We start from the raw sequence: 16760 nt of genomic DNA, 5'->3' as shown, positions 1-16760 counted from the left end.
CTTTGCCCAATCGTCGCTTGTATACAATCCATGGGAATAGAAGAAAAAACAGAATTCGGCAACAGGGAAGGTTTCCAAAAATAGTATTTGATCCTCTGGCTTGTACATTAACGCCAAGGATTATCATTATCCACTATATTCCAGTTGCGAGTATCTCGTTCAAAACGATGCGTACTATTGGTCGGTACTTGGTCGTTTCCATCAAGCCCAGCAAATCCGATATCACGCTGCTCTTCCGCCACCTTGCTGAAAAACGTCTCGTCGTCGTCATCAGGCCGATCACGTCTCACACTGCGCTGCTGATGCTTGTTGCCGTTCCAGCTCTCAATCAAGTCCGCGAAAGCTGATCGCTTGCAGGGATCGATTTCAGATAGCTTGACTTTTTGCTCGTTATTCTTCAATAGTGGTGAGCTGGTGGATGCTGTCCGCGTGAACAATGGGTCTATGGACGGTCCAAGAGATGACCATGGATTCAGCGGCTCGCTGAACATGATATCATTCACGGATGGTCGCGTCTGCTGGTGATGCGATGCGTACATGCCTGCAGGCGTGCTTATGGACGGTGTCATGGGAGGCCGGTCATCCAGCCTCAATGCATCGTTTGTGACAGATGCCAAAATCTCAGGATCGTCGTACGTGGATGGTAATTTGTAACTAGGGGTATCAAAATGTACATCTTCTGCAAACGCTCGCGTTGCCTCGTCTTCTATTACAACCGCTGGGATATTCTCTGGCGGCTCTTCTTCGTCATCCTCTTTCTCCTCTTCCTTTTGTCTTTCCTCTGCTGCTGCTACTTTTGCCAGCGGATTTCTCGGCTCGAGTTTCTGCTGCAGTGCAGAATCAGCCGCTGGAGGTTGTCGTGGAGGAACAGGCGGTGGTGGAGCTTTGGTGCTCGTGCGTTTTGTAGTGGGTGCCCGGGCCGATGCCGTCGTCGTCGTCTCTGCAGGTGCACTGCTATTCTGATGTTGACGATCAATAGGCGAAGCCTGTCCCGAACCGGTTGGCGTCGAAGGTTTGCTTTTGATGAATCTGCTAAACAGCGATGATGTTCCCGTAGACCGGTTCGATTGGACTTGCGGCTCTGCATTGCTTGCACTCGCCGGCTCATTCTCTCTGCGCAGGTCGGGTGTAGATGAAGTTGATGCTGTAGGAGGAGGCGGAGGAGGAGCTGGTTTCCTGGGTGCAACGGGCGGTGGGGTCGGCTGGACAGGTTTGCGTTCTATATCGGATGCGGATGATCGCGTTGAAGTTGAAGATGCAGATGAAATTGATGGGCGCGCAGCAGCAGCAGCAGCAGCAGAAACCCCTTTGTTGCCGGAACGGCCAGGAGACAGCCCGCTGCCGCCACCACCAAACAATGCAACCTCATCATCGTCGCCAACGTTCCTCAAGCTCGAAGAAGCCGAAGCACGCAAACTGGCGCTCTTCTTGCCATTAAATATGCCATTCCCTCCTAGCTTTGATACATCAATGTCTCCAAAGATACTGCCCGAGTGTGAACTCGCTCCATTCGTCATTCGCTTGGCGTTCAACCGCGGCGAACCGGACGCAGCACTCGAGGTCTCAAAAAGCGATGAAGGCGAACTCGGCCGACTGTTCCGTGCCGAAAGTGGGTCCGTTGGCGTTGCTCGCCCACTTGACCGTCCAGTTGCCGAGCTTCCAAAGAGAGGGTCATCTGATGCAATCGAGGTGGACGATGCATTTAGCGGGTCTGTATTTCGCCAAGTTAAAATAGCGAAAAAGAAGCGTGTTCAGTCTAATGAATAGCGTGATTGTATAGAAATCCCTTACCATCGCCAAATAAATGGCTGTGCTTCATTCTTTGTTTCGATTTGAACGACATTTGCACCAATGGATAAAAAGGTTTACTGTGATGGACAAGAAAGGGAAATGCGCTTTGACCACGTTACAGCAATAATGTCGGCAATTGAAGATTTCCGCAATCTTTGCACTGCTTTTTTGGAGGATAATGTACAATACATGGGAACAAAAAGGGAGAAAGTTTGAGAGTTTCTATACCAGAGGAGAAATAATCAAAAGGGAAGAGCAGTGGAGGGAGCAAAAATTACAACTTGGCTTGAGGTTGGAGTTCAGTGGACAAGAGTGCGCCAAGTTCAACAGCAGCATCTTCAAGGCATTGCTTGAAGTGGTGAGTACCATTGACATATTTCTTGCCATGGACTTCCAGGTCCTTGACGCTGGCAACGTTGAAGTGAAGCGAGTTGTTCTTGATCATGTAAGCACAGCCAAAACCATCATTGACAACCTGACCCCATCCGTAGCCATCAAAGTACTCTGAGGAAAGTTGGGAGGTTGACAGGTACCAGTGGGACGAGTATGCATAGGTAGGGTCGGTGAACAAAGCGGGGACAGGCTCGTCAGGCTTGAGACACTTCTTCAAACCGAACAAGTGACGATCAACGCCGTGTGCATTCACGCACTGACCCATGTAGGCACCCTGTTGCTTGATAGCCTTGCGGAATGCAGCAATTTTCTGTTCGTTGGAAGCAGAGGATTCCATGGTCTTGACAAATTCGACAGATTCGGAGCTGACAGTACGTGAAGTTTCGGTACGTCCAAGCTGGAACTTGCGGGTTTGAGCGGATTCATAGGTGGGACGGCTAGTTCCAAACATCTTGTAGTATGCGAGCTGGATGACCATCTGAGCAAAACCGTCAGGGGAGGCCTTGAATTTCTTGATCAAGTTCTTGCCAAAGCCTTGGAAGGCCAAAACGGTCAGGTCATGGCCAGCAATCAGCTTTTCAAAGCGTGCTTCAGCGTCCTTGACGATCTGATCGATTTGAGCATTCACGTGAAATTTAAGTTCCTCTGGCTCCGGAAGGCTGTTGTTTGCCTGAACTTCTTCGACCTTGCTCTTGGCAACACTGTTATTTGTTCGTTCCCAGTTAGCATAATTATGAAGGCAAGGACTCTAAGGAAAAGGTATATATTCCAACTCACATATCGCATACGAATTCGTTCAAGCGGCAGGTAGCTGTACCATCCATCATGGCGTGCTGTAAGGCAACGAAATATTAGCATCCAAAAATGCCATGTGTGCTGATCTCCATTCTATCTTACTTCTCCCATGAAACCGGCCTTGCCATTTTCAAAGATGATGAACTGGCAGGGCTTATCGAAGAAACGGTTCCGGCCATCTCCGTGCCAGCATGCGCGGGAGCTTTCGTCACGTGTAACTGGGGAAGAGTCATCCAAGCAGACAACAAAGGAAGCGGACTCGATCTTGTCCAAAAGCGCCTTATTTTGGGGATGAGCGGCCAACAAAGTTTGACGGTTCTAGAAGCAGCAAAGGTCAGTTTAATAACTTGTACAAATACTTCTCACGGTAAGCGAGAGTAACTCACCTCTGTCCAGTTGTCGCGGTTGTCGGCGGTCAAGACACCAAGAGGAACGCCTTTGCTGTATCCAGCAGCGTCGATAATGCGTTGGAACTGGTACTCGAGTTCACCGGTGGACAACTGGCGACCATTGTGAACGGTATCAACAATGTAAAACTTATTCTTGCGAATGACCACAATGTGAGTATTCTTGACAGGATCGTACATGGTGTTCACGTCAGATGGCTTTTGTGGTACTCTGCAGTTGTTGAACATGTATTTATAACGATCCATGCACAAAGGCTCGCCCTTGGCATATTCAGGCTCAAGAGTGTTCCTGCATATCACAAATCAATGCACTGTTTTCAATTCCCTTTCTTTGTTGATGCTTACTCTACGATCTGCTTTTTGAACTGAAGAGCAGCGGTGGTGACGGCAGCAGCGCGCTTAGCCGGCAATCTGCGCAATTTGTCGTCCTTGTAAACGTAAAAGTAGCTGACGTATACAACAACGGGATCGCGATAGCCGAGATAGGCAGCATCCAACCACCAGTCATCAAGCCAGTTGAGAACCTTGGGATCGTTCGCCTTGGCCAGCAACCGCTGCTGCAATTTCTCGGCCACACCGCTGGAGACAAACTCCTTGACAGCAGCCTCGGTGCGCTTATATTCTTGCTCGCTCAAAAGCGGCTTGACAGTCATGAGATACTTGGGCAAAGTCTCCTCGAGCTTAGGAACAGGCAAACGAGGGAGATTCGCCTGGTACCTCAACATGGGTCCGGGTGCATTGGGATCTACGGGAGTCTTTGGGCCCTTCTTCGCTGCTGGTCGTGCTTGCTGCTGGCGTTGTATGTCAGTGTATATGCGTTTCCCTTAAATGGTTCGAAACTTATACTCACGGAGGACATTGTGGAAGAATTCGGGAAAGAGTACAGAAAAAGAGAGAGAAAGTGTGAAAGAGGTGCTTCGGTCGTGTTGGGGTAAGAAAGGCGGGCAGGAAAGTTCTCCACACGCATATCGCCCAACTTCCGGATATTGAATTTTTCCTGGAGTGTCAGCAGAAATGGGATACTCGAAACCCTTTTTGTCAGCAAAATTATACCTTTCGTATTCCCACAGCGGCGTCTCGGTTGCTATGCTCGTTTCTTTTGGTCATTTTAAGTTACTCTTATCTTCGAAACCCTTCTGGCTTGCTCCGTATCCACTGCGAGGAGCAAAGCAAACTGGCGATGCACTGCTACAAAGTATTTTCTTGCCACACTGCCCGTTTGAATGGAACTAGCTCTCAATACTTGCAGCTCCCCGCCCTGACGACAATTGACGCTCCGGTTTCCAGTGCAACCACCTTGTCAAAACGGTCGCATAGCTCTCAAAGATGGACAGGGAGGAGGGATTACGTGAGATCGACGCATACATCATCGACTTCAACGTTCGCTCTTTACATTCTGTGTGTATAAATTGCTTAAGAAGGATTCGATTAGCAAACAAGTCTTCATGTATAAACCGTCTACTATTGCTCCGTAATTATTCCTTTCATATGATGCATTATCTTTGAACTCAAATCCACGATGACTCTCGTCGTGCATACATTTTGAAACGCATAAAAAAAATAAAAGTTTACATCGAGCTTCCGTTTGCAAAGAGATAAGCGATATTTAAAGTGAAGGGAGAAAATTATACAAGTCACACGATGGGACGGGAAGAAGACGGCAAAGAAAGAAGAGCGCTTGTATACACGAAGTTCCCTGTGTACATTGTAGATATATGTGTATATACGTCTGTGTGTGTGTATATGGTGGTGCGTGAGAGAAAGATTGCGCCTTTTAGAGGGTAGTCTATACTTTTACACGATGGGGCTCTGATGGGCTATAATCGGTTACCGCATTTAGAAGAGCTTATCCATGAGCTTTGTCGAGTATTCGACGCCCAAGAAAGTGGCTGCGTTTGCCGGGAAAGCTCTCAGCATGGCGGGACCGAGACCTCTAAAGAGGGCGCTTGCACCATCGGCCTTGATAGTCTTTCTAAGACAGTCGAGCAAACCGCTGTAAGTGCCGGCGGGAGCAGACTGGAGACGAGACTTCAAAACATCGGGAGGAATAGCGATGGTCCACATGGCAACACCGGCCATACCACCAGCGAACAAGACAGCACCGGGGTTGAGTGCTTCAGGGCCTGCACCGGCAGGAGTCAAGGCCTTCTTGATCAACTCGTAAGCAACAAAGTAAGCGGCTGAGCCAGGGGAATCACGGAGCAGAGTAGCACCAGTGCCACGGAAGATGGAGCGTACACCACCCTCCTTGTACAAGTGTTTCACAACGTCGAGCGGTCCCTTGTACTTTTGCTCACCACCTTGTCCCTGGATCTGCATCAAGACCTTGACGCGTTCGGATGGTGCCATCAGCATGGTCGTTGGCACTGCCGAGAATGCACCGGCAAAGGTTGTTTCGGCCAGCGACATGGGAGCCTTTGCATTCTCTTCGCTGCGGGTCAGATAGACAATCTTCTTGCCCAAATCGTACGACTAGATAGGGGAGAGAAAGAGGTGAATTTCACGATGCATATCAAACATACTGGAAATCTATCCCTCGTACCCAAAAGCTGACTGCAAAGATAGGAGTAATACTAGCCAGTGGAGTGGCCATACCGCGATACAAGCCGAAGACACCGTCCTTGGCAATGATTTGCTTGAAACAGTCGAAGGTGTTCTTGTAAAGACCGTGCGATGTTTGGAGGCGGACCTTGACCAAGTCAAAAGGTTGGCTGTCAGAGTGAAATGATATGTGAGATCTCTTAAACTTATACACTTTAAATAACACGCTTAATCCTTACCCAACCAAAACGGAGGCCATACCACCGAAACCACCGGCCAAGAAGGACTTGACAGAGGATGCGGTAGAGGAGGTAGGCTTGGGAGCGACGGTAGGCTCTTCCTTGACGATAGGAGCAGGGACGGGTGAAGCGACTTGCTCGGCCGACATGATACGAGAAAAGTGTGGGGTAAAAGGGAGGAAAGAAAGGAAAGAAAGTTCAGGGCCGAGATGGGCGGAAACAAAAAAGATCTCGCTGTTCTTGCTGAATCACCAACATTGTGTTGTTTGATGAATGCGGAGTGACAAATTGCATAGGCTCATGTGAAACGAAACGATCTCAAACGTTACCACGCACTTGCCATATTCAGAATCTTAACTGGATCCCCAAAAAGATCTTGAATATTCATCATCACTTTTTACGTTATCGTCGCTTTGCTTCCTAGTGCGTTTTTATTACTTGTTGGTTGTTGTCATCGCTGTCACTGCTGTTATATCCCGTCGCATGCGAAGCACCGCCCCACCAATTTGACGGCAGCAGGGACATTTTGCTTCCTCCTCCTTCAGACTCTGCCATCTTTTGCCTCGTACGTCGTGCATAGCTGAGGTCTCGGTAGAGACACTCCACAGCTGTCTTGACTCCATTTTCCTGAGCAGAAATAGATGCAATCGTTGGTATTTAAAGCAACTCATATATGTATATAATCGGCATACTTACTCTACGGATTTCCTCTCCCAAAGCATGTGCTTTGGAAATAATGACATTGTTGCGGCTAATGCTTTTCAAAGCCTCTGCAAGCTTGGTAACAGTCAATTTTTGAATGCAGACACCAACCCCTAGTTCTTCAAGGCGTTGACCCCAGAATCGTTGATCGCCGAAGAATGGCTTGATAATTGTCGGTAATCCGGCGCGCAGTCCGGCTGCCGTGGTTCCTGCACCTCCGTGGTGAACTACGCCGTGTATCCGAGGAAATAGCCAATCATGCGGTACAGAATCCAAACTGTAGATTGTGCCAGGATAACGTTCCAGCATTTTACTGCTTTCGACGTCTGTCGCTGAATCGCCCTTCATCCTCGAGGACCAGCCTTTGCAGATAATTGCACGCACGCCTGCTTGCTGCACGGCTTCTATAATGACAGCACTCATAGCTTCCGGATCTGGCACAATGATCGATCCAAATCCAATGTAAATAATAGGCCGTTCGTCTTTTGCCTCCAAAAACTTTATAAAATTGTCGTCTGGTTTCCAGTTCGTATGCGGATTATCCAAGAACCAGTAACCGGTAACATGGACATAGTCCGGCCAGTCTTTTGGTGGCGGCAGTACGGTGGGACTAAATGAATAAATATGCGGGACACGCCACAGTTCAAGTCGTTCGAGTGACGTCGCTGGTAGCTGCAGAGTCTGCCTTCGAAATTGGTTGATATATTTTGCTGTGCCTGTCCACAATGCTGTATCAATCATGACATAGGTCATATCGTTATACAAAAGTCTTCCTCGGGTATAATTTTGCATCGCGAATGGATGCGAGAAGCGCGTCGTTCGCGTCCACGGGAAAGGCATCGATCGAAAATAAGGTATCTCTGACATATGGCATACATATCAACATATTATTCCTTGACGATTGGTACAGTTTTCTAGCTTACCTAGCTTTTCTGCCATGTGGATGCCAACCATTGCGCTGGGACTTTCGATAAGCACGTCAGTGCCTTGGCAAGCCTCCCAAGCAGTCTTTAACAATGCTTCGAACCAGGTGTAAAACTGAATCGTGTTAATTTCCCTTTCAAGCAAGTATAAATAGCGACGTGGTCTACTTACGAATTTCATACCATCTTTGATGAAGGAATACGACAGAAAGCCGTTGTCGATACAAAGTTTCTAAACAGAAAAGTAAACTGAATGAGCATATATGACTTAACAGTTGACTACATTGCTAACTTACCATAAGCTCCCCTGGATCACCGCCTATAGATCGAAATTCAATACCGTGCTCTTCTATCCAGTTTTGATATTCGCCATGAGATGCTATACGGCAGCGATGCCCTTCCTTTTGCAGTTGCTTGCATAGAGCGATATAAGGCTGCACGTCACCGCGTGAACCGATTGTTAAACATGTGATATGCAAAGATTTCGGTGTTAAGGTCTGCGTGGCCGGCTCGACAGCTGGTATCGATGATAGTAACGGAGGTCCCTCTAAGTCTACAGTCAGTGTGTGCTATTCCATACCAAGGCACGATGGTCGTACATACCGTATTCCATTGGAGGAAGCACATGCTCGGTTGAGCTGGCTAAAATGTCACTTAGAACGACAGAGACAGAAGCAGTATCCATACTTTAATAAACTTGTATGTCAGCAAACCACAAAACTACATAAATATATACACGAGCTTACTCTTTTCTTTTCTCGACGCTTCCGTGGTTGTCAGTCAGGAGATAGAACAAGGTATAGCAGCGATCGCGCGCTGTAACTGCGGAAAATTCAAAGTATATCTAGATTGCCCTGTTAACAACAAAGTTTCCTTGAAAACATGTCGTGATCGCATTTACCTCTTCTTGAAGATCTTTTGCAATCAAACCAATACCATGCAGCAAGTAGTAACCACGACTTTTGAGTCGTCGCACGTTTGTAATATCACCGAGTGGTATAATAAGCTACAAGTTAAAGAGATCGTTAGTTAATGTAAGCATAGCTCAATCGTTTGTCTTGGCGTACCCGTTGCCGTCCGGCAAGGACTTTGGAGTGGAAGCAGATATAATTATCGGTAAAATATAATCGACCAGGATACGGAAGCGTCCTCCACAGGGAAGAAGAAAACGCTGCATAAATATACTTTAGAATTATGAAACGTAGCAATGTAACATCGATACCTACACCCGATAACGCTTTCTGAATCACCTAGCATAGGGAAGTATTTTTTCAGCTCATTGTTTAAACTTTGCTGCTTTTTCAGATCGTGCTCATCGTCTGTAGTTGTGTTAATATCCTCTCCTTTGAAATTCTCCTGCTCCATCAAAGGGTCATGCAGCTTTTTGCTGATCCACCAGCTATTAGAAACTTGCTTTGAAGGTTTCGGTACCGGCGGTAAATCTGATGATCTCGTATCATGATGTTCTTCAGATAGTCCACTGCTCGGCAGCTGCTTCCTCGCCTGTTTGATGATGCCGGTTAGGCTCCCTGTGCGATGATGTTTCGATTTAGAGTTGTCGTCATCTCTTGGTGGATTTTTCGAAGGTTGTTCCTTTGTGTTCTGGGCCGCAGAAAGTCCTAAAGACTGACGTGCAAGTTGTTTCAAGGAGGCCGTCGATGAGCTTCGGAATCTGCCCGTTTTCTTGAGCGGCTCTTTGAGTTGTTCAGACGCGACTGAAAGTAAATCCTATTTACATGCATGATCAATTTAGTTCTCGATAAAAATTCCCCAAGGCAGCTGTCGCAAAGTATTACCTCGCCTTGATCGGTTGCGATGGACGGAGTGGATACAGGGGACGTCGGTACTGATTTTATAGATTGCTGCTGTGACGATAACCATCCAAAAGACCATGAATGTCGCTTAGATTTCTCATCGGATGGAGCCGTTAATGTATCATTGTTTCTTTCTGAAAAAGTGTCGGAAGGTGCTAAGGACGAGGCGGGTGGTTTTGCATGTGACACGTCGTTAGCCACCTCTGTTGTGATGGCTGGCACTTGCCGTTGTCGCTCACGCCTGCTGCCGTCCCAGAACATCGCTTTTGGATTGGTAATGGCGCCAACGAGCATAGCTGACACTGCAGATGATGTGTTGCCTAGAACGTTATCAGAGCTCTCGAATGCACTAACATCCACGCTGCCATCCTCAGAAGATTTGATGGTATCACTTCTTTCACGAGTTTCGACTTGGGTTTGTCCTTGATTGCGCATTGCTACGATTTTGCCGTATGCAACATCAATATCAGGGAAGAATGCAAAGTAGTACTATGTGCCAAGCGTCATTAATAACTAGGTCTTTTCAATCTCCATGCATACAAACCTCGTCTTGTCCATCAAATTCGCTAGCATCTGCTATGCGAATTCGCAAATATTCGGCAAAGCTGAATGCCACTGCCTTATTTACTTGAGCCATTTTATTGAATGGTAATACAATCCGTACACTCTTTCCAGTATTACGGGCCATAAACGCAGCTCTTTGAAGTTCATCCAACCTTTTCGGCATGTTAACATATTTTTTTGTACATCAAACATTATTGATACCTACCATTCCTTTTGAGAAATCTCAGAGTCAGCAGTCAAGTTCCATTTGGAACGATCTGTCGTGATCTGAAAGCCGTTTCGTCTGCTTCTCGAAGCTCTGATGTCGATAACATGTTTCAAATCTATGCTGTCCAATGGAGCATATCTTTCTTCAGCTGACTCGTACCACGATAGCACATGATTTCGAAGTTCAAAAAAATAGCGAAAGGATCTGGGCGAAGCTCGATGGTTTTTCTTGGATAGATAGCCAGTCTTTTGTGGTCCTTTCTATTTTCAAGCTCAACAAAAAGAGGGAATAAAAGCTGCTAGACTGATATACCTACCTCTTTCTCCGGTAAAGATGCAAAGAAGCATACACTGGTATCTGTTACATACATCCAACCTGGCAGAGTCACCAATCGAACCAAATAGCATGGAAATTCTAAAACTCAGAGTAGTTTAATTAATTCTCATCTACTGTATAAAAAACTCGCAGTAATCTCGACGAACCTGCATGGATACGTTCACTTGCTGGCAATTCAAACATGTGTCGAATCTTCTCCTCTACAAGAGAACGCTTTTCCACATTATCAATGTCCTCTTTGTCGTCTTCTTCGTCATCCTCGTCGCTCTGACAGTTGTCATCGTGAATATTCTTCGAGATGGCAACCATTCCTCCAGGTGTTGCTTGTTTGGAATCCTCATTGTCAGGAGGTTCACATTTTTTAAATGGACGGGGATCCATGCGTTCAATTGACATTTCTGAATAACTGCGTTCAAGCGGAAGGAAGCGCCGAGGGATCTTGGAGGAGGACTTTATAGATTGGGCTCCGTCGTCGATCTCGGCAGCCACCGTCTCGGCACTCTTGGCCTCGGTGTCACTTGTCCCAATTGTTTTCGGGGTTGCTTCCGGCGTTTCAGCGGATAAAGTTACGTGATCACTTGCAACCGAGCTGTCTACTCACCACTGACGTAAGACGCAATTGAAACTCCAGACAACTCTTAAAGTAATGTACAATCATGTACGTACCTTGCTGCTGACAAGATAAGTGCATAGAAGAAAACCAATGAAAAATATGAACGCAATCAATACTTCATGGCCTTTGAAATCGGGAAAGCGGGAATACTCCCTGAAAGGCACTATACCTTGCTCGTCGCTAAGAAAGCACGAGTGGACGGTTCTTGTTGTTGCTCATTATTCCGCCTGTCAATCCCAGAATCGCCGCCATTCCTTTCCTTTGAGCGTTCAGTGATCGGTGAGTTCGATGCCATGGTCACATGCAATGATAAGAAGATGAAAGAAGGAAAATGATAAGCTGCAGTTCGGATTGGACTGGGACAAGTACAAAAAGTGACATATCGCTCGCTCTCCTCCGGTTGTCAATTCTTCCGCCCTGTCGGATGATCTTCATGACCGGAAAAGAAACAGGAGCAGTTTCCCGGGAATACACACACAGTACTCGTATCCTCAGATGTCATCTATATTCCCTCAAAGAAACTTCAATCTACATAAACCTTAATTCATGGGTCATTCGATAGTCAAGAGGTATCTAACCTGTTCAAGATGACGCAGTAAGCATTCTTCGGTGTTCCACGAGTAGAACGACATTGTTTTCGATGCTAGCGGGCCGTCGTTGCCGATTATATGGATTATGCGAAGATCGTCTGTTGGAGGATTCAAAACCTATCAGCGTTGTTGTTGCACCATTCATTCTCGTGCCAAAAAGGTTGCGCAAATTGCAACACATTCACGAAGAATAGCATTAGTGATATTTTGGTGTGAATGATCGTAGGCCTTTCCTTAAAAAGCATGTAAAAGAGTATGCATCTGCTCAGGACAAATAGGCGGCCTGAGATCTTCGGTCTGAAACGAACGCTGGTCTGATTCAATGTATCTCGCAGGAACAAGTGAAAAAAAAAAGACCAGACAGGATTCCGTCCCTGTTTATTCCTCGTTCTTTTTTTATACGTACTCCATCCTTTTTTAACTACAAGCGATGCCATCATATGATTTGCGGTGGCTGCTGAAAAAATCAGATTGCCTGTCAAAGGATGTCGTATGGGCTTTATGGCTTGTCCGCGACCATCAAGAGGTACTCGCAAACTTTCGTAGCTTGAGCCACGTCGAAAAGTTGAACCTGCTGGTTGCTCTGGCGGTCATGTACGATCCATCTTCGGCTAACGTTCCACAGTGGCGCTTGATCGAGGTAAGCAGCGCTATCTAACATTCCTGCTTGTTCTTTCAGACAACAAAAGCCGGAATGTCAGGCACGGCATGTACACGCTTGTACTTGCATAGATTGATGTTTCCGTGTTTTTTTAATGTTGTTCTTTGTGATAAGCATTTTTAATATTTCAGTCGAACGAATGAGCAAAAAATCGACTGAACCTTGTTTGTCAGATGCTCAAGGCGGCTACTCACAATCATTTCGGATGCATAGGCATGCAAATTTCAAACAATCATTCGTGACTTAGACAGTATCACGTCTGTTATGCTTCCATTCGAAGCAGCATATGCCCCTTCATCAAGCTATCTTTTGCCAAAGGATTTGAATCTGCATTTTGTTTGCAAAGTGGCCCAACTCAAGTTTCGACAAGAAGGCAAAACCCGGATTAGAGCACTGGCTGCTGAACAAACTGTTATTAACCAACCTCTTCCTCCAAGAACCCTGCAATCATCGATAACCAGCTCTAGTACTACTAGATCCGATGCTCCTAAGCAGATCTCCGTTATCTCCACCAGTCGAGCTGCCAGTGTCTGCTCATCGATATTCTTAAATCCGCCAACTGCACAGTCCAGCGTAACTCACAAAATAGAGCGTCGCAGTATGGTGACTCATCCTATTGATGCGCTCATGAGGCCTATCACGTTCGATAAAATGATGGAGATCAACCGTACTTTCCAGCGTGAGCACGAGCAGGTGTTGGCACGTAAGTTTAAGAATTCAAACCATCTATATCCGAGCTTTTGGATCAGATCTCATTCCCTCTTTTTACAGAGCGTAGAAAGGAACTGCTACGTGAGGCAGAAACTCGTCAAGATCGTCGCTGAAATGCGTACTCTGATGAAAAAGCTTGCACCATGATCGCAAACTTGCATGTACATTTATTTCTTGCTTTCTCGATGCGCTTTGTATATTTGGATTCTTTGTACATTCAATTGCTTCTGTAAATACAAACTTGGCTTATATTTGCTGTTTAAATGACGATGCATTTTACAATTCCATGATCGTATTGAGGTTCATCATAAAATTACTGCACAAATGAATAAAGCAGGAGAAACAATTCCATGAGCAAGCATAGTAGAATCATTCTTATTCTATTTACTTCAATATTCATTTACTAACGTAAATGTATTCTTTATTTTAATTGCTTTTGGATACTTATTACATACAGGACTATCAACTTATTCAGGTTTCAGCGTAGATAATGCTACTTTAAACCGATTCTTCATTGGAGAATGATTTATTATTTACATTTAAGTCAATAACTGAAATGGCTACAAATAAATTATTTATAATTTATTTATTAATAAAATTAACTTACAAAATAAATAATTATAAGTAAGATTAACAAAAAAAAGATTTAAATTCCATAATGAGAGAGAAAATTTGTCAGGATTGGGCATACTGTTGGTCGCAACTAGCCAGTTCGTGCATTCCGTGATAACAAAGATCTCTGTGCACTATTTGTATAACTAGCGAGATATCATCAAGGCATAACTAATCTACATAGTAATCGACTGAAAATGGAAAAATGTAAAGAAAAGACATAAGAATTTAAGATAATGAACGGTTTCTGGGAATATTTACACGGCGAGAAGGAAATGAAGGGCAGGGAAATGTAAAAATATTCGGCCTCTGTCTGACTTAGTCAATGTAACCAGAAGCAAAGTTGTTGATTGATTCCCATGCACTTGGCTCCAGGGAAGATGATGCTGTCGCATCGAGCGGCGATTTCAAGAAAGGCGTTGGCGGTTCAGATGCATTCTTGAATGTTGCAAATGGTTTTCTGCCGTAGCAGACGAACCAGTTGAGATGAGATTGGTATTTACTGCCTTCACTAACAATATGTTTGATGGCTGCGTCGGTCAACATCGTTGCCTTGGATTCCATTCCAGCTGGTGTCCAGTTAGAAAGTTGCTGGGTGGTTTTGGTTATCTCACGGACCCTGGGGTCCAAAGATAAAAGGAAGGCTTCAAGTGTTTGTGCATGCACTTCGCCGAATTTGCCACCCCATCCAAGAGGGATCGTTGTGCATCTTTGGTGGATATCGACGAAGCCATTTGTGGAGTTTTGTGACACCATCATTAGGAGCGTAGAGAGGTGGTGTGCCAGATCAAGTTTAATGTCAAATAGCTCCGTGTACGTGTCACGCACTAAACGTAACGTGAGTGAATCTGAATGAGATAGACCGAAAGAAACGTGGCTGTGCTACTGAACTCACATCTTTGATTGATTAGAATCTCACCAACGGGTCCTGGACGCTGGATGCGATACTCCACATCGCAAATCTCGATCATTCCTCCTGGTTTCAAAATCCTGGCAACTTCTTGGAGAAGCGAGACGGCCTGTCTCTCCGTCAGGCTGCTTAGCATTAATCTGATATGGACGTAGTCGAACTTGTTGTCCTGGAAAGGTAGTCCATCAAGCACATTGCATTGTTTGAACCTTGCGTTGGCAGGCTTGATCGCATCTGGATACATGTGACATATATCAACACCGTAAAAATCTGCATTGATAAGAAACGTGATGAGCGTCAGGGAACACTAAGTAATATCTTGTTTTCCGTGCCAGCTCCCTGAATCTGAAAGAAACTCCCCATTCCCCACCCCCGGCTGATGAGGCACATCATTATCTTGTTTTCGTTTGTTACCCCTACCTGAGTTTGGATACTCCGTCGCCATTTCCAGAAGCCTATCAAAAGCCGAGAGTGAGATTCGGCTGCTAAAACAAAACGCATTGCAACTTACCAAGTACCAGATCCACAACCGATATCCAACACCTTTGGCCGTGTTTGGTCAATTGCCTTCATTTGCTTGGCGCTCAGCATCTCTTTAACAGGCGCAGTAAAGTTGCCATTGAATGCATACTTTAGGAGGAAATGCTAAATGACGCGACAACACTTTGATAAGATAACAAATAAAAAAGGTGCAAGATTATACTGTAAACGTATGCTCCACTCGTCGGCTTACCAGTATAATTAGTCGGTCACATTCATCATCGTCGCATGCTAAACGAAGTCTTGTGCCTGGCACGGAAATGTAGCGGCGACCATTTATGGTGGTGAACTGGAAACCGTTAGTATAGGTGGGGCTATCTTCGTCTTCTTGGCTGCGCGGAAGGTCAATATCTGATTGGAAGGAGGATCCGTCAGACGATGATATCAGACTGTTCCGTCGACCTTCATCGCTCTTTTGCGAGCCGGACGTGGTGCTGCTGTTGCTCGCTTTGCTAGTTGGACTCTTGACATAGTAAGTCGTGGTGCTAACGACGTAATACTGCCCGTTTGGACCTCTCTTAGTTGTCGTCGTCGTTGTAGGTTGATTGGTGACCCCATGTTTTGATTTGTGCGACGAAGTGAGCTGGTCGTGCGATAGAGTCTGGATAGAAGCACGCCGCGGTGGTGCATACAAAGGACTAGATGCTTCGTACCAAGAGCTGGTCAAAGACGGCATGTTTCGCGGAGAACTACTTGGCCGGCTTGCTGATTCCAGAAGCGATTTTATGAAAGGCGACTTTGACAATCTGCGTTGGACGTCTGGAGTCAAAGCCGACGGAGCATCAAGGCCAAGTGTGGATTGAGACTGTTGGTTGCCCATAAAAGCAATCTAGTTGTCTCAGAGTTTAAATATGTAGGTTCTGATATATAAACTGTTGTCGCTTTTAAAGGGATGGCAAATAAAAAGGAGTTGCGTCTTTTTTTTACATGGGAACCCTTTATATGTATATTTTAAACATAGATTACAAGCAACGGTGCTAATCGCTCCAAGTGTAATCCTTATCTCTGTTACACAAGCTTGGCAAACAAGCTTGTAGCTGACATGAATTGATGTTCCCTCTCGATTCTGCCCCCCTAATATGCAACGCCCCTTTCAGTCACTCGATCACTTTGTCCCGCACGTAGGCGGTCCCTTGCTGATATCAGTTCTTTTTTTTCCAATTTTCCCTCCCTAGATGGAAAATAATTCGCCCTTGCTACGCTAACACGTGACATTTTGCTCGATCACAGAGCCTTTGTAAATTGCTGATTAATAAGTCGCTCCAACAGCATGTACGCAGACTTATCTCACAAAGAAGAACGCGTTGATGCGTCAAATTAAGCATACAATGACAGCGGAAAAAAGGGAAAACATTGGGGACCATAATATGCTTATCCTTCTAGAGATGTCCTACATTGACGTCCCAATTA

At 45.7% G+C, this 16760-nt stretch overlaps 6 protein-coding genes across 6 annotated transcripts; 1 reads left to right on the top strand and 5 right to left on the bottom strand.

The window, feature by feature from the left end:
- Positions 1–107: 107 nt before the first annotated feature.
- VTP01DRAFT_7184 (uncharacterized protein) lies at positions 108–1843 on the bottom strand (the record flags this gene model as incomplete). Its single annotated transcript, XM_069386168.1, has 2 exons — positions 108–1711; positions 1792–1843. 2 exons carry the CDS (start codon positions 1841–1843, stop codon positions 108–110), a joined length of 1656 nt encoding a protein of 551 aa, XP_069234553.1.
- A 222-nt stretch (positions 1844–2065) lies between these two features.
- VTP01DRAFT_7183 (uncharacterized protein) lies at positions 2066–4245 on the bottom strand (the record flags this gene model as incomplete). Its single annotated transcript, XM_069386167.1, has 6 exons — positions 2066–2885; positions 2962–3017; positions 3082–3297; positions 3366–3675; positions 3732–4177; positions 4237–4245. The coding sequence occupies 6 exons, from the start codon at positions 4243–4245 to the stop codon at positions 2066–2068; spliced, it is 1857 nt and encodes a 618-aa protein (XP_069234552.1).
- Positions 4246–5222: 977 nt separating this feature from the next.
- Positions 5223–6315, bottom strand: VTP01DRAFT_7182 (uncharacterized protein; the record flags this gene model as incomplete). Its single annotated transcript, XM_069386166.1, has 3 exons — positions 5223–5858; positions 5929–6097; positions 6167–6315. 3 exons carry the CDS (start codon positions 6313–6315, stop codon positions 5223–5225), a joined length of 954 nt encoding a protein of 317 aa, XP_069234551.1.
- A 271-nt stretch (positions 6316–6586) lies between these two features.
- Positions 6587–11022, bottom strand: VTP01DRAFT_7181 (uncharacterized protein; the record flags this gene model as incomplete). Its single annotated transcript, XM_069386165.1, has 15 exons — positions 6587–6793; positions 6863–7728; positions 7792–7906; positions 7964–8023; positions 8088–8338; positions 8395–8477; positions 8538–8635; positions 8693–8797; positions 8859–8962; positions 9018–9519; positions 9588–10094; positions 10150–10321; positions 10375–10637; positions 10694–10791; positions 10860–11022. The coding sequence occupies 15 exons, from the start codon at positions 11020–11022 to the stop codon at positions 6587–6589; spliced, it is 3594 nt and encodes a 1197-aa protein (XP_069234550.1).
- Positions 11023–12346: 1324 nt separating this feature from the next.
- VTP01DRAFT_7180 (uncharacterized protein) lies at positions 12347–13435 on the top strand (the record flags this gene model as incomplete). Its single annotated transcript, XM_069386164.1, has 3 exons — positions 12347–12556; positions 12791–13280; positions 13356–13435. The coding sequence occupies 3 exons, from the start codon at positions 12347–12349 to the stop codon at positions 13433–13435; spliced, it is 780 nt and encodes a 259-aa protein (XP_069234549.1).
- Positions 13436–14218: 783 nt separating this feature from the next.
- Positions 14219–16170, bottom strand: VTP01DRAFT_7179 (uncharacterized protein; the record flags this gene model as incomplete). Its single annotated transcript, XM_069386162.1, has 5 exons — positions 14219–14727; positions 14796–15080; positions 15231–15265; positions 15322–15455; positions 15544–16170. 5 exons carry the CDS (start codon positions 16168–16170, stop codon positions 14219–14221), a joined length of 1590 nt encoding a protein of 529 aa, XP_069234548.1.
- Between the last annotated feature and the right edge of the window lie 590 nt (positions 16171–16760).

The sequence above is a fragment of the Rhizomucor pusillus genome (genome assembly GCF_041956525.1).
Source record: "Rhizomucor pusillus strain CBS 183.67 unplaced genomic scaffold VTP01scaffold_31, whole genome shotgun sequence".
NCBI classification, from domain to species: Eukaryota; Fungi; Mucoromycota; class Mucoromycetes; order Mucorales; family Lichtheimiaceae; genus Rhizomucor; species Rhizomucor pusillus.
Note: the sequence above shows the minus strand (reverse complement) of the source record. Positions and strands in the feature narration are given on the sequence as shown.